This window comes from Momordica charantia (assembly GCF_013281855.1).
Source record: "Momordica charantia cultivar OHB3-1 chromosome 6 unlocalized genomic scaffold, Mcharantia_2.0 BLBB01000006.1, whole genome shotgun sequence".
Taxonomy (NCBI): domain Eukaryota; kingdom Viridiplantae; phylum Streptophyta; class Magnoliopsida; order Cucurbitales; family Cucurbitaceae; genus Momordica; species Momordica charantia.
The window spans coordinates 26,263,503-26,287,790 of NW_028275164.1; the positions used below are offsets into that span (position 1 = coordinate 26,263,503).

The 24,288-nt window shown below is 33.8% G+C and overlaps 2 protein-coding genes and 1 long non-coding RNA gene across 3 annotated transcripts; 1 reads left to right on the plus strand and 2 right to left on the minus strand.

Moving 5' to 3' along the window:
• Nucleotides 1-784: 784 nt before the first annotated feature.
• On the minus strand, nucleotides 785-8,952 carry LOC111015262 (FACT complex subunit SSRP1). Its single transcript, XM_088125793.1, has 16 exons — nucleotides 8,577-8,952; nucleotides 7,075-7,260; nucleotides 6,711-6,816; nucleotides 6,028-6,164; nucleotides 5,799-5,882; nucleotides 5,632-5,726; nucleotides 5,309-5,417; nucleotides 5,129-5,215; nucleotides 4,958-5,050; nucleotides 4,140-4,337; nucleotides 3,896-4,041; nucleotides 3,676-3,823; nucleotides 2,278-2,376; nucleotides 2,017-2,196; nucleotides 1,260-1,338; nucleotides 785-1,162 (listed from the first exon to the last, which is right to left on the minus strand). The coding sequence occupies exons 1-16, from the start codon at nucleotides 8,628-8,630 to the stop codon at nucleotides 1,035-1,037; spliced, it is 1,929 nt and encodes a 642-aa protein (XP_087981919.1). The 5' UTR covers nucleotides 8,631-8,952; the 3' UTR covers nucleotides 785-1,034.
• Nucleotides 8,953-20,036: 11,084 nt separating this feature from the next.
• On the minus strand, nucleotides 20,037-23,407 carry LOC148211021 (uncharacterized). Its single transcript, XR_015791186.1, has 3 exons — nucleotides 23,267-23,407; nucleotides 20,560-20,753; nucleotides 20,037-20,480 (listed from the first exon to the last, which is right to left on the minus strand). It is a non-coding gene; the product is annotated as an uncharacterized LOC148211021 (long non-coding RNA).
• LOC111015351 (Actin-binding FH2 (formin homology 2) family protein) lies at nucleotides 20,388-23,868 on the plus strand. The gene is made up of 4 exons (XM_022290356.2): nucleotides 20,388-21,964; nucleotides 22,042-22,232; nucleotides 22,465-22,700; nucleotides 22,973-23,868. The coding sequence occupies exons 1-4, from the start codon at nucleotides 20,388-20,390 to the stop codon at nucleotides 23,663-23,665; spliced, it is 2,697 nt and encodes an 898-aa protein (XP_022146048.1). The 3' UTR covers nucleotides 23,666-23,868.
• The last annotated feature ends 420 nt before the right edge of the window (nucleotides 23,869-24,288 follow it).

Genomic DNA, 24,288 nt, shown 5'->3' on the forward strand with positions numbered 1-24,288 from the left:
AAAATATGGAAAATAACTTTGATGTGTAATTTTGAATACTGACCATTTTTGTCAATTCATTTTTATTTTTATCTCTTTTTTTTCTATCATAATTTTAGTATGACACTCCGCTCGCTAAATTTTTTGAAATGTAGTGATAAATATGTATTGAAGAATTTCTATTGAATATAAAATTGGTGTTAAACTTAGAGACAAAATGGATCACTTTTTAAAATAAAATGATTAAAATGAACCAAAGTCAAAAGAACCTAAATGAATGCTTTGAAACTACGGGACCGCAATAAATTTTTGCCTATTGCATTCCTAAGTAAGTTCTAGAAAATATTAGCCATGCTATTTTCTATGAATATCAATCCTTACTTTGTCGGACAATTTTTTCTGATTGCATCAATTTTTCATCTTTCTCAAACCAATAAAAGTCGTTTTACCCAAGCAAAATACTAAGTCCTTTTTTTTTTTTACTATTACTATTTTTTTTTTACTTATTTTTAAAATATTCTCACATCCAAAAAAAAGTTGAACTTCTGATTAAGTTGACAAGAAAAATATATAGACGGTCCACTAAACTGGATTATTTTTAAAGAAAAGAAAGATAGGTCACCTAAGCAATATTTTGCCACATACGTTAATTCGTCTCTTCAAGAGATAGAGGAATTTATGAATGTATTATTTTTGGAATAAGTTTAATGGTGAGAATATTTTAAAAATAAGTTTGAAAAATAGTAATATTAATAAAAGGTTTAAAAATTAGTAATATTAAAAAAAAAAATACTGATACCCAAAATACAGAAGCAAAATAATTGTTAATATTTACTAGATTGTGTTAGCTTAAAGTTCAATCTCTAACCAGCACCTCTACTCAGCTCAACACTTGGGATTCCTCAACTATCCCTGAACTAGTTTAATGTCATGCCAATACAACCTATTATAAGTTGCATAAAAAAAAAACGCAAAACATGTCGGTTGGTGGTGGCATCATCTCCTTTGTACTATATAAACGAGCCAACATGAGACTAGCAATTGATATCTATCTACTATGCACTGTCAGATTCGTTACCCGAATCTATATTCATTGGCTGTGGATTCTTATAGCCACTGATTTCCTCCTTGTAACGTTTTTTGTCGTCCCGAGCCTTCGCCTCATATGGTTCTTTGTCTTCGGCTGCAATGTGAATTGATCATGGCTCAGTGAAAATACATGAAGACTTATTGATATTTTTTATGCAAGAGATCTGAATAGTTTTAGAAGTCGCACATACCAGACATCTTATTCCACTTATCTCCAAGTACTCGCCCCAACTCGGTGAAAGAAATTCCAGGATTACTTTTCTTTATGTTCTGCAACGGGGAAATATAGGTAAGCAAAACCATCCATTTCCTAGAATTAATCAAAATAAAAGAAACAATGGCAGAACTCAACCCAAGAAAATTAGTATGCAGCTGATATCAATTTTACCCTTTGTGTTTAGAAGTTTCAACATGACTCCCATCTTTCAATGTGTTTCAACAAAGAAACCTCCATTACCAATTGCCCTTATAATTGGAACTTTTAGAACTTTTAAAAGGTTAAAAGCAAAAATGGAAACCAAGTGCATAGATTAGGGGTAAAAAATTAAAATAAAATAAACTATACAGAAGGTCTCTGTTTCTCCTACCATTTTGAAAGTTTCAACTTTACTCTCCATCTTTTATTCTCCATTTAGACGTATAAATCAGTTGAGCAACGAAGGGTCTTTTTATGAAACAAATTATTTTATTATTTTTTCTTTTTTGATATCTGAGAGTGTCCGGGCCAGTTTACGTACACTCGACTAATCTCACGATGCAACCACAACCGTACAACATTTGATGCCATGAAACACAGGAATTACTAATTATTAAGGTAAGTGACCGTGAAGGGGTTTGAACTCGTTCCCTCTTAATTAATCCTAGTCTCTTACGAAACAAATTAAAAGATTGAGTAAAAATAAAACTTAGAAAACGTTATGCATTGAGGGCATGGTGTGAGGAAATCACCTCTCTTTCCATCTTAGAGAAGAACATGAAACCAGATATCGCTCTCTTTGGTGCATTTGGATCCTTTTTCTTTTTCTGTTTTTTCTTCTTTGAACCATCGTCAGCCCCATCCCTAGATTTCTTCTTGACAGGTGCCTTGGAAGCTGAAGGCTCTTTCTTAGCCTCCTTTTTGCCAGGCTTCTGAAAGTAGAAGATCAGTGAGCTATAGAATACATTTTCATAATTCAGCTCAAAAGTATTAAGAAAAGCAAACTAGCTGACCTCTTTTTCACCTCCACTTTCACTAGCATCAGAATCATCCCCGCCAGAATCATCAGTTGGAGAACCCCCATCATCCTTGTCAAGCACAAAATCTTCGTCCTACATGACCGCTACCATATTATATATGGAATTGCACACGCATACTAAAAAGCCTCATACATAAGGTTTTTAAAACACATGATATAGATTTCTGCAGTAAATTCAGAACTTCATGTATAAGCCAGCCACATAAGAAGATTGAAAAGGACTGCATGTGCAGAAAGAAAATATGCCTCAATGAAAGATTCACCATTAACTTTCAAGCATTAGGGTGCGAGGTGCGTTGTACACGACTAAAAATGTTATTTAAAAGCCAACTTGAGCTTAATTGGTTGAGAAACATATCCTCGACTGAGGAGAGAGGTTCAAAGCTTCACCCGACACACGTTGAACTAAAAAAAAATAAAAAAGTACTTTTTTTAGGCCCCAAGTGGCGGCCCAGTTGGCAAGGGGCCTGGGGAGGCATGGGTTATATCAATTTTCCACCAAACACAACCAAGCCATCCAGAAGCACCAATGCATCATGAATAAATAAGTATCTGATAGGAACTTTATTTGTTAACTACCTTTCTAATGAAGGGTACAATCCTAGTTGTTGATGGCAAATTCGAGAGGGCCAAAGTCTCTCCATGAAACATCAAAACACTCTAGCAATTTGATCACACCCTTAAACTGCCAGTGTCCTTCCTATTAATCCTTTCCCATAACTACAAGTAACTTCTGGTTGGAGCTACATTTTCATAACTACTCATATCTACCCATAACTACAAATAACTTTAAGTGGGAGTTACATTCCCATAACTTACTCTATTATAAATCAACACAAACCAACCTTCCATAACTACAAATGTGTCACTACTACTAACATTCCCGCTGTTTTCCTTCTAGTAAGTACTCTGACAGTATCATCATCATATTCTGAAACCCTCTTGATGTACATATCTAAAAGCCATCAACAGTCCTAAATCCTGATCCAACAAACAAGACCAGGACAAGTAAACAATAACAATCTGATTGAGCCCGAGAATATATGGATAGAAAATAATTGGCTAGGGTAGTACTGCATCGTTTAAGTAACAAGTTCCAGAATTTTCAATAGGCATGACCTCTTCCCTCTACAATGCCACACATCTCCTTCCAGTATTCTCAAACACGACCAGCTAGGTCGGATACTGCTAGTGCTACCTTGCTAACCAACTTGATCTAAACAGCCACATCCAAGTAATTACAACCACATGACATTAACCAGCAGTAAAGTAAACTTCCTAATGCTTCCTAAGCGAAATGGACAGTAGGCCTAAAGTACCTACCACAATCGTAAGAGAACTGTAGTACTAAATAGAATAAATCAAAGTTTACCTCTTCATCACTCTCGTCTCCACCAGCTTCGTTTCTAATGCGCTCAAGATGCGGATCAACAGCATCATCATCATCCTCTTGGAGGACAGCCGCCACACCATCTCTAGCCTTGGCATCTCCCAGGTTCATAATTTTCAAACCCTTCCCACTGCAGGGTTGAATAAGATAAAATGGAATAAACGCCACCTTCATACATACCAGGAAATAAAATCAGACTCACCTGATAAAGTCAAAAAGATTATGGTATTCATTCCGCTGGATATTTCTAAAGAGATGTTCTTGTTCAGTTTTCAGTCTTATGAGAAGATCAAAGTAATGCATATTTGACCCACCAGCAGCATGCCTCTCAAATTCAACATAGTCAATCTGTTGGCAAACATATTATAATAAAATGGTAAGCAACTCATTGGATTGAACCATCAAATGATGTTAGAACATGCAAGATCCCAATATGGAATTTATACCTCCTCGTGAAGAATAAGGGTAGGAGGCTTGGGAAGAAAGAAGAAACTTTTTTCAAGAGGATACAAGACACCATCTTCAGCTTTCAAAGATGATTTGACAGCATAACCATCTTGACAGCTACGGAATTTTCCAGGTCTAGTAATTTTTGCACCAGATAAGCCACGCAGTATGGTAGTGAACACCTCATGAATCAGCCCCTATTTTCAAGACAACAATTGACTGAGGAAAATATGAAATTCACAAGGCTAGTCGATACATCTAGATGTTGTAGATAAAACAACAAAGCATGTGCTCCATGTACTCCAAACGAAAACGTATGATAAAGTATGGTTGGCAAAAAGTATACAGACTTTAGTGTGACTATAGTATCCATGTTGGACACTCCAATAGCCATGTGTCAAATACCAGTTGAACAAATTGAATACAAGTCTGCACTTGTTCAGCACGTGTCGAATATTAATAAATACATGTTGCACACTTATGAACATATGGCAAACAATTATTTAATGAACTAAAGAATTCAAACTTTTATCTTATTTACTTTTAAAAAGCGAAGATAAACAATGATGTATAACAAAAATAACAAATTTTAAGAGTGATATACATCGAACTTTTATTTTTAAACATATAATATACTTATTAACTTTCAATTTCCTTTCAGTATAAAAATCATATATATTCACGAAAAATATATAATAAATGTGTCATTGTTGTGTATATGTTCTAGATTTTAAGAAAACAATGTCACCATATCCGTGGTGCTTCTTTGCTCTCTAGTAAAGAAGCTTGCTTGTCTGAAAGGAGAAGCAATTTCTACCTTATAAGAAGGTTCTAACTTGTCCTTGTACTTTGTGTTGAAAAGTTCATCACCTATTTGCAAGGTGCTTTGAACCACGTAGTCGGTCTCAAACTGCAAAGATGCATAGTAACAAAAGGTTATCCTAAGAAATAAATGTAGAGAAACCTTAACAAATGAAGTGACAAATACCTGCAGAACAATATGAGGGTACAAAGTTTGCCCTTTGCGGATTGGTGGATCTAGAGTCACAACGACAAAAGTATGTGGCTGATTGGACTGCATAAAAACAGAACAGGCATGCAAGACTTCATATCTTATCGAGTAGTCTTGGTAGTGTAACATCTAAGGTTAATAGAAGGAAGGAAAAACCTTTGGAAGTAAAAAAAGGCGAACAACGCTGCTGTATTGTATTTTGAAATCATTGGCCTGTCCTTGAAGCCGCAGGAATGAAAGGTGGAGTTCAACACTGTACCGACCCCTATATGACAAAAATAATCTCTTTAGAATACCTTCAGACAAAATAAAAACTTAAAAGCCAGAAGTGAAAAAATCAGTAACTACTAGGTACACAGTAAGAAGGAACTATGCAAAGTAATCGAATAGATACATGTGCATGTTATGATACTTCTACGCATGTGCAGGCACATAACAAACAGCATGCAAACTAAATTTTCAATTGCATAGATGTCTACCTTGGAGTGAGGATAGCAATACCCTCAAATGTGACCACAGCTTCCTCAATTCCAGCACTAACATCCGCCATGGACATGATTTTGTCACGAAAAACCTAAAAAAACTACATTTTATGAACAGTCACAAAAAATACACATTGTATCCTAAAACAGATCAATGATCCTACCTGAGCAGGAGGACGATTTTCATCACCAACAAATTGAGTATTCGAATTTGGTATGTGAAAACTTATCTCCATTAGAGAATCTTTCTGTGACCATACTGATAAAAGTATTAGATTACAATAAAGCAACTTCAAACAAAAGCTTTGTAGTTTGAGATTTTATATCACTCATCAATTGGATAGGAACAAACACTAAAGTATTATAAAAGAATGAAAAAATATAATCACTGACCTCATTAGCTCCTGTGGTATCGTCCACATGGAACTCTAACATAACATCATTCTTTCCTTGAAGTTGTGTTTGAGCAACATCAGCTAAAGACACTTCAAATGCTTGCTTTGAACCAACCATGAAAGTAAGCATATTCCCTACACCAAAAATTTTAAAGTAATGAAAAGAAGATACATTTTCTATACATGTGAATTCTATAGAAATCTGAAAAGGACTAAACGTCTGAATTCTGATCCTAGATAGAGAAAGTACAAAGACAAAGCAGAGGGAGAGAGGGTGGGGAGATTTAACGAACAAAGTGCTCGGAGAACTTATAAAATAATTTTAAGGAAAAAAAAAAAGTGATTGCATATGCTAGTGCATCATTTAAGAAAATAGTCTAACCTCCAAAAATGATTTTGCATAAAGAGATGGCTACCAAATTTGATTCACATAACAATCCAGGCTAGAACTTAAAAGTGAGAAAAAAAAATCATGGAAATGTAAGCTAGAGCTAATGACCAATATGGTATAATTCCCAACCAAGATCAGCAATTTCTTAAAATCCACTTAATCTCTTCTTATAGCTCTACAGTTGCAATCTTGCACATGCAAGTAAGAATTCTTTCAATATAAAATTGATGAACCAAAAACTACTGCCATAACAATTGATAGAATAGAATGAATGTATCAGAACAACTTACCATTCAAATCAACTTCACCCCAATTACGGCCGCTGACAGAAAGCTGCTTTTCCTCAGGTACTATTCCACAATTACATTGGAAAAATTTGGTTAAACTAGTGATGTCCTACACGAACAGAAAAGGTCATACAATCAGAACATTTCAACTGCATAATGAGAAATACAAAAGTTCTTGAAATATTAATTTGTAATCATATCATTGAGCTACTACTGCTGATCAGATGAAATGGACCAATCTAAAAAGCTATTAATAACTAAAGGAAATGATTTAGTGAGTTACAACTCGTAAATGAGATATTAACACCTAGAGATTCATAGCCAAATCCCAAAGTAAAAGCAACATCATTCTAAACAATTATGAAACCTGGTCACGGAATCCAATGAACTTGTAATACAATCCATCTTTGACCCGAATTCCTAGCTGGTTTGTCCTTGGAACCTTCATCCATGTTACACCGACAATGTCTGCTTTATCCACCTCAATTGCCTTGCCACCTCCTTGCTTCTTCCACTGAATACCTCTTTGATCTATTTTCAGCTGACCTGGGTTCTGCATTAGAACATATACACGTAGTGAAGTAAGATTCCATGTATCGAAGCTCACAAATAAAGTCCAGAAAATTGTAACTATTTAAGATCATTTCCTTTCCTTTTTCACATCCAGCATCCCCCAATACAAATTACTTCACCATATGCAACAAGTTAGATGTCAAGGATGAAAAATTACAAAAATATAACCCTTCACCCACATGCTCCAACAGATGGCACTCGGGAAAAATAAAAACCAATCAAATTTGTGAAATCTGGAAATTCTAAGAACATTTGCAATAAATAGCCAGTATTCCATTCCCCTAACAAATGTGCAAAGAGTAATTACGCTTTAAGCTGAACACCACCTCACCCCTAGGATAAGCGAAGAAGGGAGGAGGGCCAATTGGCCCCTTAGTTCCTCTTAGACTAAAAAACCATATACAAACATGACAATTTTAACATTCTCTCTAATTTGTGTAAAAGAACAAGACTCCATTCAACTAATGACAGCAGAAAATCAAGACCATCAGTCAACTCGTGACATTAGAAAATCAAGACCATCACTCAACTCATGACAGCAGAAAATTATTTTGATAAATATGACAGCAAACTTTCCAAACTAATCTTCCACTTTTTCTCAAAACAGCAGCATCCCTCCTTGATTTTTTTCAGCAAATAAATGGGAACAAAACCAACAATCAATCACCAAATCCCAAATAATTAGTGAATGATTGCACCTAAGTTAATTATCTTTAATTCCCTACTTTGGCAAATATCACCGTTGCCTTGCTTAGGAAATACAGCAGTTTTTTTTCTTTGTAAATATGAGCCAATTTATGGCTGATTATTGGGCTGCATACTTTCCAGATGAATTGTACAAACTTTTGTATAATGCATTGTTGAAAGTTCATGATTCTGGAATGTGAAATTGTTGAGATTATACAAAAGTTTTCAATTTGTCCCTTAAATTTTCAAGACGAAAGATTATATACATGGGGAAAAAAGAAAGTTAGAACGTAGAAGGTAAAACTAAGCCCCTCATGTAAAAATTTCTCCCTCTGCCCTTGCCCCTGCAGGACACTAGGAGATATGTAAACAAAATCCACCCTTCGTTTTCGTTTTGCAGTACAAAACCACTAAGTAAATGCATATGGAATTTATAAACAATTTGAAATTTAGGGTTTGAAAAGCACGACAGCATTCCCATGCCCATACTAAATACAAGATTGATGACCCAATGATCCTAGTCCACCAAGAAACCTAGTTAAGTTAACAGCCGCACAAACAGAGGATGAGTGAGAGGGAGAGAGAGAGAGAGAGAGAGAGAGAGCTCACAGTGCCTCCACGGCCGCCGAGAGAGATGTTATTGTAGAGCTGACCGTCAGCCATGGCTGGAAACCTGAGAGGGACCAGAAGAAAGCGAATCGAAGAAACAAAATGGAGCTTCAGAAATGGGAAAATCTAACGGAGCTATAAAAGGAGTGTGCGGAACCGACCCGCCCCGAACCGATTCGATCAGTTTTAACCGAACAAAACCCTCAGTTTTGTTTGCCTATCTCGCCGTTTCTACCGGAGAAGACGGGTTGTTGTCGACGCGACTGGTGGTGTCGGTGGCGGCGGCGGTGCGGGGGCCGATGTGGTTCTTGGCCGGAGAAGACGTCGAAGAAGCAGTAGAGAGAAAGTGGAATTGCGGAATGCGCCATGGCCCGATGTTTAAAATTTCTGCTTAATAATTATTTGGAACAGTTGCAAATACGGCGATACAAATTAAAATTAACAAAATTACATGACTACTCATATATGATACACTTCTAATATATATTTGATACATTTTTTATAACTACAAATATAAGTATACGTACAATATTTATGTGATATATATTAATTTTAAAAGTGGATATTTTGATCCGAAAAAATAGAAGGTTTTTTTTTTCATTTAATGTTTTAAAAATAATCTAATAAATTAATGCTAAAGAGAGAGAAATTTGGTAGGAAGGTGATACCTCATTCTATAAGTAAGAAAAAAAATTTAAAAATTTAAAATAGAAGACTAATGTTTGATGTAAACATGGGAGTCAAAAACATCAAAGTTATATTATAAAACTTTACTTTTTTTTTTAAATATCCGTAAGGGTCTGGATCAGCTTACGCGTACCTCAACTAATATCACGGGATAACCATTTTGACCTTACAATATTTGGGGAAAACACATAGGAATTACTAATTATAAGGTAGGTGGCCATCGTAAGGTTTCTAAAACTTTATACAAAAATTAGTCTATTAAGATTTCTTAGATTTCTTAGTGTGCATTAATTTGAAAGGAAAGCTGAGCAAATAATTAGTAAATTGGGTAAAGCAAAAGGAAAGGATAAAACACAACCACCTCAATAAGGAAATTTTGACAAAATCTATTGACCGTAACTAAATATCTGATTTAGTCTCGTACTAACTTACAATTGAAGGAGCCATTAAAAACGTAATTTTTTGTCGTTTATTGTTATTGACAAATTTTTGATATTCATCTTTTCATATTCTAACACAACATATTTTTATCGTTCGTCAACTTTATGATTCGTGGATGTATTTAAATAGTTTCAATCTATCTTATACTATTATTTTTATAAATTATTTAATTATTAAAATTCTAAAACTAAATGAGTGTGGGATGGAAGGGGGACATACTTAAGAGATATGGAGGGGGAAATAGATATAGAGAAAGATAACTGAGGTATTATTAAAAAAGTCAAGGTTAATATCGTCCAAAAAAATGTTTTTTCCACGTTCGTACTTTTATAGCTATTATAAATTATAGATATAGATAGATAAAGACCAAATTGAAAAAATAACATAAATACCAGAGATGAAAACTTACATTTAGTCGAGTATCTATATACTAACAACAGAAACGCTTATTATAAAAACAATCGAAAACAAACCATGCAGAATTCACATTAATGGTCAATTCGCAAATATAATAAATATTATGTCTAGAGATGGCTATGCAATTTGTAACACACAAATATGTTGGAATGTGACATGACTATGTTGCATAAAACATCACAATGTATGAAAGATGGGAGCTGTTGTCTTAATTAAAGACATTGATAGACAAACTAGGTCTTGACAATTGACATCTTAACAAATCATCCTTTCTTTTCTACACATCTTACCCTTCAATCTTGGATTTTTCTTTCCAATATGATGTTGTAAAATTTTCAATATTTCGAATTCTATAGATCTTCTTTTATCAACCGATTCTTGTTCACAACTTTATGTTAAATATTTATGGACGTGTCGATATTTTCATGTGTTCATGTAGGTCTGACATCAATATGAAGGATAAATTGACATTTATACGGTGTTGCAATAAAATCGATAAAATATAAAAAAAATATCAACAAAGTAGCATTAATATAGACATAATATTAATATTAATCATTTTTAACTTATTTAAAAATGGTAAAGTGCTTATTTATTAATTTAAATATTTTTTTATGAATTTTTTTAATAATCTTTCTATAAATATTCATCGACATCAACATTCGACATTTCCATAAAATTTAGACCTCGACATTTCTATCGACATCAACATTTAAAACTTTGGTTAAAATACTTGTTCACACGAGATTTCCGAAGAAATTATCTTTCGTGGAGTTGAACTTTTATATTTGAAGTATGTGTTGTATAGTGGATTTAATCTCTAATCTTTTATTCTCTGATTCTTTCTCTCAAACTTGATGTGAAGATTGAGATGCTTGTTTTTGAATTTGGATCGAAGTTATTTTTGAATTTGGATCGAAGTTATATGTTATTCGAAAGTTTTCAAGTCTTCAAGTATTCAAAGTCTTCAAGTTGGTCTTCGAATCTTCAGAGAGTCTTCAATTTGGTTTGAATTCTCTCAATTCTGAAAAATTTGAACCTCTAAAATGAATGAGGTCCCCTCTATTTATAGAGATTTCCATAGGCTTTGGTGGGCCATTGAGCTTGGGTAATTTTGGGTCAAGCCCAATTCTTTAAATGAATTTATTTAAATTTAAATATTAATCCACTTTATTACATGGTAAATTGGGTTTTGGGCGAAGTTTGTGAACCAAATCGATTCCAAGCCCAATACTTGAAGGGATGTGAATCCCGGAGCGGAAACGGATTTTCGTTGCTGATTTTCGGGATACAAAACCAAATTTTACAGAAGAAAAATACAGAGAAAACTTTACCTTTGAAGAACGTTTCTTCAACTAGTTTTCCTCGAACACCACCACTATTTCTTCCTCGCTATCCTCTTGGGTCTCGGGATCGTGCTGGTGGGAGCAAAAATTTGGAACGAGATGGAGAGATTGAGCTTCTTGAGAGAAATCTAGGGATGCTTATTTTTTCACTTTCTTTGTTCTGTTTTCTTCAACCATTGAAGAAGAAGAACAATGGCGTGGGATAACTCCCCAGGTCATAGCAACCCCCACCCCCCTGCAATTTTGCAGGGGAGTTAATATTAATAATAATATTAATATTAATATTAATATTAATATATATATAATAATATATATAATAATTAATATATTTATAAAATTAATTAATCAAATTAATTAATATAATTAATTATTAATCCAATTAATAATTAATAAATATATATATATATAAATAATTAACAGTTAATTATTTATTATAAAATTAGAATCATATTCTAAAACATTACTCTCGTATAAGCTATAGTTTTAATGTACATCTTATGCACATTATTTTTAACCTATAGTTTTAATATGAATCTTATTCATATCAATTTTTTTGAATCTCATTCAAATAATATCTCTCATAATATATAGTTTTAATTCACAATTAACTATATATTATAATGTATCAATATACATATAATCCCTTAAGTTATTTGAATAATTCAAATTCTTCAAAAAAACGTGATCCTCGTTTTACCCGTTATGAGCTAGCAAGGGGACCTAATGGACCTACAGATCCGAAGCTCCAACGATGCAAGATTAATCGGTCAAACTCATTGACCGAGTTAATCTAGATTCGTTAACTACGGGTCATTCCACTAAACACCCGCAGTTGCACTCTTCTCACTGCAGAATGTTTTCGTGTCCATGGATATATGACAATTAATGACGAGTCAATCCTTCACGAGTGTTCGTAACTCAAGTTGGGTCAAATTACCGTTTTACCTCTGAGTTAGATCTTACTCCTTAAACACCACTGCTCCTCTAATGAACAACCCGGTTATGGTTCAACCAATAACCGGAAGTCCCTCTCGGCCAATGAGAGGGTGGGGCCCCTTGTTCAAGTCCCGAAGTCAGCATTTAAGGGAACACTCATCTACTCCCCTAAAGTCGGGGAGGAGTGAATTCCATTTTGTCAAGTTATGTTCCCAGCTCCCCACTCGGTCTCGTCCCCAAAATGGTAGGAATATTGAGTCGGCGACTCGGGCCACTCTCACCCATACAGATCAAAGGACGAGCCCTCACGGGTAGGAGTCCATAACTCACTCATGATTGAGAATGAGTTGTCTGGTCATCCTAAGAAATAGCAATCTATTAGTTAACGGTGTTACACCTAAAGATTGCCTATTTTGCGGTCCAGTCTTATACAAACTCATTGTACAGGATACTCCCACTCGCATGTCTCCACACGAACGACCTGGATCGAGTCGTCTGTAACCTTTACAGAGTGGGCCGTATCCATAGTGTTGTCAGGATAAGGTACCCAACCTTATCCATATACTATAGACCCTTTAGGTTATTCACGGGATATTATCTATTCATATATCAGGGGTATATCAAATATATACCCCGTATATCAACTATATACCCAGTATATATACTGTCCTGATTACATCAAAAATAACCTTGGATGTTTAGTTTATTGAATTTTGGACAATGCAAAGCTATGATTCAACAACAAATTTATTGAATAAAACTTTATTAAATAGACATTTGTTTTTACAAAATACAAACTACGAGTTTAGGGCAACACACCCAACAATACTCATATGACCCAATTACATATTTTAATTGTCAAATTATCATTAATTTTAATTTAGGGTTAATATATAATTAATCCCTAAATAAAATAGATAATGACGTGCCCGTTTATGATTGGCCCAAATTTTTTGGTTCTACAATACTATTTTTGTTCATATACTTTAGCTTCGATTCATTTTAGTTTCTCTACTTTTTAAAATATCCATTTTGGTCATCTACTCTCAGATTTAATTCATTTTAGTCCATGTAATTTCAAAACATTCATTTTAATCTGATACTTTTTCAAAGTGATTATTTTGATATCTCTTTACAAAAATTTTGACACGGATATTATGCACAATGAAAGTCTTTTAATATAAAATTATGGTTATATTTCAAGAAATTTGTCACGTTGAAATTGTGGCCGAAAAAAAACTTAAAAAAAAGAAAATGAAAATAGGCGAAAACGATCCCTTTTAAAGGTTCGTTCATGTTGACATTTTATTAAGTGAGTTGATAATATGTTATTGTTTAATTTAATAAAATAGCATACCATCTATAAAAGTAAATTTACTCATTGCATAGGATATTATTTTGTAAATTGCGATAACTATGACTTCCTGCTATAAAAAATGACCTATTAAAAAAATACTATTCTACTAACAATTCAATACCTTGTAAAAGTAGTACTTTTTAAATTCACATATGGTTCTTCTTTTAACACTTAATAATTGTCGGTATAATTAAGAGGTCATGAATTTGAATCTTTTCTATTTGAAAAAAAAATAACAGTAAAGATGAGTGTACGGGAGGGGAGGAGGAGATATGACAAATTCTATATATGGAAAAAACATAAAAATTTGTCCCACCCTATGAAAGTACTCCTTACTCCACTTCAGCACATTCACTAAAAGGAAACGAGATCTATGTAATACAAGCAATATGTTTATTAGTATGAGAGGGTTTGGGTGAAATTAAAAGAAAATTCATGAAGGTTTAGGTTAAAATTGAACAATCTCATACCATTATGAAAAATATGAAGGTACATCTTTATCATCACGATGTCGACAAACAAAATATTAGAGATTGTTGATGCGTTGAATTTTGTCGAGCTTAGTAGATCGGTTTGCGTTGAATCGAAGCAAGCTGAGAAGGAGCGAGTTGGCAAGGAGTGATCTGCACAGAGGGAACAAACACTCCAAATATCAAGTCAAAGTAGTTCGAACTACAGTAGGTCGTAGTCAAACATAATAGCATACCTGAATGAGTGGAGGATTGTTCCTTTATAGGCAGTAGGGGAGATAAGATCGTTGAAACTGCTCCATTCGTGGTTACGGGCTATCAAACCTCAAGTTGGTTGTAGAGAACTTGGTTGATTCTTCAATTGGTTTATAATCTTATCCTAATGGACATTCGGTTTTCTCCATTGGGTTAGTTGGACATATCCAATCGTATCGAACTGACTTGATTGATCTATGTGTCTTGTTGTATTTTTCTCTCCATGATACGAATATCAAGGGCAAAACTTTATCTTTAATCTAGGAGAAGAATGCAAATTTGATTCAAATTTCTAGTTTAATATTATGATATTCGTTATTAATAAATAAGTTACTATAAATTTTAGAATTGATTTCAATCAGTTGGTTGAAATATTACAATTAATAAATTAATTAAAAACAAAATCATTCAACTTATTACAGCAACAAATACTCAAGGCAACTATGGTAAAATAAATAATAATAATAAGTAAATAAATAAATAATACTCAGGCACCTTAATTTAACTGAGTAAGACAAACGAAAAAGCTCGTCGATTCGAATTTTCACTCCTCATATTCTAACTCAAAGAAAAATTCCAGAAAAAGGAAGATATTTTATATTTATATCTATTATATATAGCATTAGGTTTACGTCTAAAAAAACATAAATTGGATTCCAATTTAAAGAAAATCAATTGTTTACGTGATTAAAGCGTAAAATTAGTTACTAATTTTTTTCCTGGAAAAAGTATTTTCTATCCTTCATTGTAATTTCCAAGAGATCGAATAATTTCTTTTCAATATTATGATGTTTACCAAATAAGTGGAATTTTCCAAGAAAATATTTGGATTTACATATTTAAGAAAACCATTAAATAAAAAAAAAATATTATCTACAAAACAACAAAAATTCCTTCTCCTAATTATTATATGTTGTTTCAATTAAAGTACTCATATGGGGATGAAAATGTGCTCAATAATGTCTGTAATCATTTATTTTGAATTTGACTCCCCCTCTCTCTCTCTGACTTTGTATTTTGAAAAGTATTAAAAAAAAACAATCAAATACTAAGCTTTTTTTTTTTTGTGGGTATTTCAACATTGGATACTCTTTGATCTTAAAATAATTAGATGTGCATTTAATATTTCTCTCTCATTTGATGGCTATGAAATAAATAGCTTACTTTATTTCCCATTACAAATTTGGTTCAAAGGTAGTTTAATTACCATGGCATTATTCTTTTGAAAATCTAATATAGAATGGTCCTTCCCTATTAGATTAGGTTTTTAGGTAATTACGTTAATTTAAAAATCTAGTAATATCTTGATTAGTTAAAATTATGTTCTAGAGAATTTGTTAAATGAATTTTGAGATCATACTCGTTTTTTTTTTCACAAAGATTTTTGTTCTCTAAAAAATTAAAAATTTTCAATTTTTATCAATTTTATTCATAGCAATCATGGTACAACCATTTATTCCTACGACACCTTCAAAAACTTATAAAATATTTAATATTCCAAATAGGTGATGTGATGATATTAATCATTATATTAAGGATAATTGTTAAAATTGAAGAACAAAACACTTGAAAATAGAGAATAGACAATAAATTTTGTTTTTAATTTAATTTAAATCAAATTAAATTAAAAACAATGTCTTGAGAATTGAAAATATAACTTCCACACATACAATTTTCATGCTTGTCCTATTTTAGTTTTTTTTTTACTTCATGGTAATGAAATGAGTTCTATGATAAATTTTATTTTCAAATATTAATTTTTGTAGGGATATTTTATATACTTTAAATATTTATATTTCAAATATTTAACTCTAAATATTCATTATCTGTATCCATTGATACAAATAGGACAATTTAGATGCATGTGAAATAAGACAAATTGGCTTTTTTTTCCATATTCCATAATAATAATAATAATAATAATAATAATAATAATAATAATAATAATAATAATAATAATAATAATAATAATAAAAAAAAAGCCTAATACCTTTCGTAAAAGGCTCTTGATCCCAACATTAATCTCTTTAATTATAATTTTACTACCATATTAAAATATAACCAACATGTATTAAACAATTTCATTTCATATAATATTATGGAGTACCAATAATCAAAATTTAATATCATCATAGTAGAGTTTTTAATTTGTAGAATTATTTTGTTTGATGTAGATCCCTTTTTGTTCCCTACATAAACTTTTTCCACATTTGAATTAGTAATAATATTTTAGTTTAAATCTTATTTTCTTCTTCAACTTTTTTTATTTATTTCATTTTAGTCAACACAAGTAATATAAATTTTGGAGAAAATTTTTAGTTTTTTTTTTCCTGTGTATGATAAATTTTAAAGGAGTTAAAATGGTACAATATTTTTTATTTTTTAGAAAAATATAGTTTTCAGGTAAAATTTCGTTGTTTAGTCTAAACATCTTATACAATGTTGATGAGTTTCAAGCTTATTCCAATCTTTTCTGTGAGTGGGGATTTTTTTTTACTTTTATTTTTTTGCTATATTTGCTTTTATTTTTATTATTATTATTTTTTACTATATTTGCAAATTCAAAATACTGCTGCTATATCTATCATTAATTGAGCTTGTTTTACCCTAACAATAGAATCCCAATAATTTATCTAAAGTTTTTTCTCGGAAAGGAGATATATAATTAAGTAAAAGCGAGAATAAATATTTCTTTTTAGTGGAAAGGTGTGAGAGTAAAAATTCCAACTCACAATTTTAACTCACAATCTTTTGGTCAAAGATAGAAATCTGAGCCAGTTGAATTATATTCAAATTGGGGATACCAATTAAAAATATTTGTTAATGTAGAAATTTGGCCTCCTGGGATTCCGTTAAATTTGCACTAATCTACCTCCAAAACGAGTACTAAAGACCGGTGGTCTAGTATGGAGAGTAGAGTGTTTCGACGTAGTAATTAGTAGAGACTTGTAGCGTATTACTATGAGTATTTATTAGAGGAAAATCCTAAGACCATTAGGATACCTTCTCATTTCGAATATAGGATATATTCTTGTGAATTGAAACTTCTAAAATCATCCCGCTATCTTCTCGCTCATAACAATATTCTAGGATGAACAGAGAATATTTGTGATTAAATAATTTAGGTAGATTTAAGTAAAGCTTTATTCTGTGTTGTGTGCAGAAGCCAGTACAGTTGTTCCAATTCCAATCCACTTTTAATTTGAATTGAATCGGGAAAAGAGGGAAGATGATGAGAAATACAAAACTAATGTAATTTAATTATTCCCATATTTGTTGTATGTTGGTTGTCGGTTTTCATGTTGTGTGTCCCACATCGAAAGTTGAGAAGAAGAAGGATTTAAGGCCCTTTGCTTCCCACAATTCACTCATCAAACTCTCTCTTTCTTTTCCCTTTTCCATTTCACAACCACACATAACTTCACATGAGACAGGGATGGGATGGACCATTTCTTTCTTTGGGTTCGACCTTTATCTCTTCATTTCTACAATAATTTAATGTTCGATATCGGTCGATTGGGTCGATTTTCAAGCTGAAATCGATGCTGAATTGATCGTTGGTGGGTGATTGAGTAGGGAGGGCTGGAGGGAAGAGGGAGGCCAACACCAACTTGAAAACATAGACGACATTGAAGTAGAATTCGCTGAATACTGGATACGAAGTGTCAAAATGACAGAGCAATGCTAAAAGCTCCTTTATAAAAGACCGAGTCCATTCCTCACAAAGATACCTAATTTCTACGCAATTTAAATAAGTTTGATTCAGATACCAAGTAGGACTAAATAGACTAAATTAAGCTTCGAAGTGTATATGGTCGAATACTACTGTTACAAAGTTCTTATTGCAGGTCATTCATCACCTTGCGGGCTCATTGGAAATCCACCTTGCATTAGTTGTCAACCCTTTACATCATCAATCAAATCAACATCGACAATTTTATTGGGGGAAATTTTAGTATTTTTCTACCACACTATGAATTTTCTTTCATAAATAATTCTTTATTGCTAATTGAACTCAACCAACATTATTATGACGTCAAACGGGAAGAGAAGTATCCATATGAAAAAATTTTCGTACGATGTTGAGTACGTATTCCTCCCTTCTACTATTGGATGCATCATTAAATAATATATTATTTTATTATCTCAACCCACGCCATTCTTAAATGTAAGTAATTTGGCAAATAATAAATAGGATCGAAAAATTTTTCCTTACTAGAAATTTTCTCATATGCATACGATTGTGGTATAAGAAAATTTTGCATTTTATTTTAGTCTTTGGACTTTCAAAATATCTATTTAAGTTCATTCATTCTATTTTGTTCTCTAAATGGTAAGACTATACAATTTTGGCTCTCTTTGTCTTTTTATTAACTTTTTAACAAACTGAGAATTACTTTAGGTGTATTTACGTGCTAACATAGATATATATTGAAGCTACATAAATTAGTCTAAGTATCTCTTGGATAAGCATATATTAGATGACTGAATAATAACATTAACCAAACTAAACTAGTTATTTATTTGATTGTTATTATTTTTTAAAATTTAGGGACTTAAATAGATATTTTGAAAGTTTCAAAACTAAAATGATCATATTTTAGAAAAACTTAAAAACCAAAACAAAATAAATTTGAAATTTCAAAGTCTAAAATGAGGTATAGATTAGTGAGTCAAAGGAGCATATCTTAATAAATAAAACATTTATTACCATTCAAAAAGTCGATGGCTCATTCTTGCCTTTCCATTGTTGAACTAAAAAGAAATCACTTTAGATCTAAACTCATATAGTTTTCTCTTCAATTCTACTCAAACAGTTTCGTTGATGATATCGTCATTACTTGTATGTACTATGGATCTTCTTCACTTCTAGCAACGTGAGACTATATTTGCAATAAATGACTAAATAAAATAAGTTTGAAATAGACTTGAAATTTTAGAGATTAAAGTAAGGTCTAGCTCACTTTAGATTTAGCCAATCCGAACATATCTCAAGAGATACTGTCCTAAATATTGATGCTTTTCCGAACCCTAGCATTGTTGAGCTAAAACGAAACCACTTTAGATCTAAACACAAATAATTCTTTTCAAGTCTACCCAAATAATTTTGTGAATGATATGTAAGGTGATTACTTACATGTACTAAGGATCTTCTTCACTTCTAGTAGAAGTGAGACTAGCATCTCCAACAATTTTTGTCCCCACCCTAACCTCTTTCTCTCTCTTAATTATGAAGTTGGTGAAAACTTATGGCTCCCGTCTTCATCCATCGTTAGGCAACTCCATTAGAAACAGGGGTCCCACAACAAACTTTTCCCTGCATTGTCCTGATTCTGTGAACTTTTTTATCTCCTAAAACCCTCTGATCATCTGCCAAATCCTACAATTTTCAACCTCAAACACAAACTCAAGTTTGTTTTAAAAAGCCTAAAGCAAATCTGATGGCTTCATTTGCTTCAGAAAGCTCCGAATCACGGATCAAGTTGCAGCAAAAAAGCATGCTTAGCTTTTCTCTAACACAAAGCAGAAGAAACAAAACAAGACAACAGAATGGAGTCCAAGTCTTAGTGGAAAGGTTTTTTGAAAAGATCTGCAGAGAGCAGTACATTTAATGGTGTTTCTGCAGATGGGGTTTATGAGATAATGACTGGGGAAAAAAAAGAGTGAATCAGAAGAAAAGTAAGGAAGGTCAATTTACATACCCAAAAACAAACAACTGCCAGGCTCAGAGAGGTGCCTTGGAGTAGCATTAAAGACTGTATTTTTCTTCTTCTTCTTCTTTCTCCTCCTCTCTGCAATCGAATCTTCCTGCACTCCCAGACATTAGGTTTCAATGATGTGAAAAAGAACAGAGCTTTTAGAAATTCTCATTTGGGTTTTGATGAATCTTGGTTGAAGAGAAATGGGTTGTGTTTTGAACTGCGTTTTCATGATTGTTATCTTCATGTCGATGCCTTTTCCATCTCATAACTCCCACATTTTGATTGCTAATTCACTGTTGAATGCAGCAGAGAGCTTCAATGTTAAAGAGCTTGAGAGAGTTTCAGGGGAAGATGAGAGTGGAGGAAATGAACCTTTTATTCTGGAGAGAGTCAGAGCTCTACTTGGACTCAAGAGCTTACGATTGGGAAATCAAACCCCATCAGATCTTTCGCTTTCGCCGTCGCCATCGCCTTCCTCGTCCCCGGCCGCCATTGCTCCATCTCCTGCTCCTGTTGCATCACATGGAGTGCACATTCATGAACATTCCCACCCTCATCAGCTTCGCCTGCACAAGAGCCAACCAGTTTACAAGCCTAAAAGAGAAGATGGAGGAGAAGGCAGAGTCAGAAGAATTCTTGTTGCAGTTCTTGTATCTGCAGGAGCCACCATTTTGATATGCTCTATTGCTGCCTTCTGGGTCTGCAAGAAATTCAATAGCCAGAGAGATGAACCCACTGAGAAACTTTCTGTAAAGAATGAAACAGGAGAGAAGGCAACAAGACCAAAATCTGGCCTTGATCTGTTCGATCTCAGTTTACGTGGAAGGGATGTTGAAGAACAGACGCAAACTTCTGAAAGTGAAAAAGGGTTATCAGTTCACAAAGAAGGGGAGAGGGGCCAAGAGATGCTGGATTCAGAATTTGAAAATGTAAGTGTTTCTTCAACCAAGGAAATGGGGTATGTTCATGGGGAAGATGATGGGAAGTCAATACAATGTGAATCTGATGGAGCTGATTCTTCTTCTGGGGAGAGGGTTACTCCTGTTAAATCTTGTTCTTCGGGTGATGATGAATCATTCCATTCTTGTGGTGATTCGAATTTGTCAAATCTTCGCCTTTCGAATGCTTCGGAATCTTCTTCTGCTAATGTGATAACAACAAACACTACTTGTTCAGTGCCGACTGTGAACTTATCAAATAAATTGGAAACCCAATTTGATGAATCTAACAAACCATTAACTTCTGATCAGTTGCATTTTACCCTTTCTCCTTGTAGTTCAGAACCCAAAGTGCAGATGGTTTCACAGTCTGCAGGTTTTCAAAAGAATATCCCATCTCTATCTCCGCCTCCACCGCCGCCGCCTCCTCCACCTCCACCTCCACTCACCGATCGCAGTTCCTTCTCCCTCTCTTCACCCTTTTCAACTGGATCTACCTCCTCCTCTGCATTGTTAAGATCATCATCTCCTGCAATGTCAGATTCTTCTTCAGCACTATCTCAAACACCATGGAATGATCTGCCATCGCCTCAAAATGGTACTAAACCTTCACAATCATCATCAACTATTCCTCCACCCCCTTGCCCACCACCAAGTTTAAGAACAAACTCTTACTCTTTCAAAACTCCACCTCCTCCTCCTTCCAAGCTCCCTCAATTCATGGCATTTGGAAAAGATGAAAATTTGCGGCCGAAACTGAAGCCTCTCCATTGGGACAAAGTAAGAGCTGCACCAGATCGATCAATGGTATGGGACAAACTAAGATGGAGTTCATTTGAGTAAGTTCTTGCCCTTGGTTATCATATGTTATTTCAATTTTTTTCTGATTGAACCTGAAGAACTCATGAAAAAACAGGCTAGATGAAGAAATGATTGAGTCACTATTTGGATACAACCAACAAGATCCAATGAAAAATGGTGATACTAGCAACAAAAGCCCCTCTCCAAGCAAGCATATACTCGAGGCAAAGAGACTTCAGAACCTAACCATACTCCTAAAAGCCCTGAATCTATCAGCAGAACAAGTTTGTGAAGCAATAGAACAAGGTATAGCTACCTTTAAATAAGCAAATTCTCGGGAAATATGAAATACCCTTCTTGTAATTCCAGAACAAATACACAAAAATTTTAGTTTCTAAAGAGAAACAGAACCATAGAATATGAACCAAATAGACCCAGAGCTCCATAGTTTCTTCATGAATCTCATATTTAACTCCCATGAGCCATTTACAGTAAAATTGTTATTTGCCACGGTCTAATTCTGTATGGTGAAAATCAGGGATTGGGTTGCGCTTAAGACAACTTGAAGCACTAGTAAAGATGGTACCAACACAGGAAGAAGAGGCCAAATTGTTAAGCTATGAAGGGGACATCAGTGAATTGGGGTGTACAGAGAAATTTGTCATAGCAATTCTGAGAATACCATTTGCCTTCCAACGAGTAGAAGCCATGCTTTACAGAGAAACTTTTGAAGATGAAGTGAATCATCTCCGGAATTCGTTTTCAATGCTAGAGGTAAAAAAAAAAAAAAAAAACAAAACAAAACAAAAGGTTAAATTATAAGTTCCCTCAACTTCCAAAATTGTTTGGTGTGTGATAGGTGCCCGTTATAAATTCGTTCTTTAAACTATAGAACTAAATAAACAAAATCTTAAAGCATTTAAGGACTACTTTAGGACCAACTTATAATTTAACCCCAAAATGAATTAACCAGAGGCTGCAGTGACATCAATCATGGAAAATTGAACTCATCCTCTCTAATTCTACTTCCATTTTTGTTGTATCAGGAGGCCTGCAAGGAACTAAGATCCAGCAGACTGTTCTTGAAATTACTGGAAGCCGTGCTGAAAACAGGGAACCGAATGAACGTCGGCACAAGCAGAGGAGGAGCCAGAGCATTCAAATTAGACGCGCTCCTCAAGCTCTCCGACGTCAAAGGAACCGACGGCAAAACCTCCCTACTCCACTTCGTGGTCCAAGAAATGATCCGATCAGAAGGAATCAGAGTATCCGGAAGCATAATGGGGAAAATCAGCCAGAAGAACAAATCCAGAACAATGGAAGAAAGGGAAGAGGATTACCGAAGAATGGGGCTGGATCTGGTGTCCGGCCTGAGCACCGAACTGTACAACGTGAAGCGAGCGGCGACGATCGATCTGAACGTCCTGGCGAGCTCCACCGCGTATCTGAACGAGGGAATCGCGAAACTGCAGCAACTGGTGAGCAACGACTTACGCGTGGATGAAAGGAGCCGGAATTTCGTCGCCGCCATGAAAGGGTTCTTGAATTACGTGAAGAAGGCGATGGAGGAGGTGCGGAGGGACGAAGAACGAGTGCGATCGTGCGTGAGAGAGATCACAGAATACTTCCATGGAAATGTGAGCAAAGAGGAGACGAATCCGCTCCGGATTTTCGTGATTGTGAGAGATTTTTTGGGGATGTTGGATAATGTTTGTAAGAGCTTCAAGATTGGAAGTTGAAGATTTTGAACGATCTTGGCGGGCTGCACCCAACGCTCAGTAACAATTCAAATTTTTTATTTTTATTTTTATTTTTTTTCTACATGGATTCTTTCTCCCTTTTTTCTTCATCATTTTGTAAATTTTTAACATGTGTTTTTATTTATTTATTTTTCCAAAGATAGTCAATTTTTCATATGGAGACAATTTAAGTTTTTTCTTTCTTTTTCTTTTTTCAAAAATTTGAAGGGAGAAATGAGATCTCACCACTAAAGACCAAGGCACATCAACGAAAATAAACTCGCAATTTTTCTTTCAACGGATTTCTCTAAGCACATACTTTTTAAGTGAAATTATACTTTTAAGAGTGAAATTAACTTTTGGTTTGTGACGTTTTGATATGATAGAGACCACTTTAGGGGTGTTTGTAAATCTCTTTATTAATCCTATTTTAATTTAATCTTCATCCAATAAGATTTTAATTTAATCTTCGTTATGAACCTGTAGTTACATGGATTGGACACAACTTATATTATTGTTGTTATTATTGTATTATTATGCCTAGAGCAAAATAATTTATATTTCAGGCAGTAATACCCAACTTTTCAAACAGTAGCGAATTAAACATATTGATTTCTTAGGTC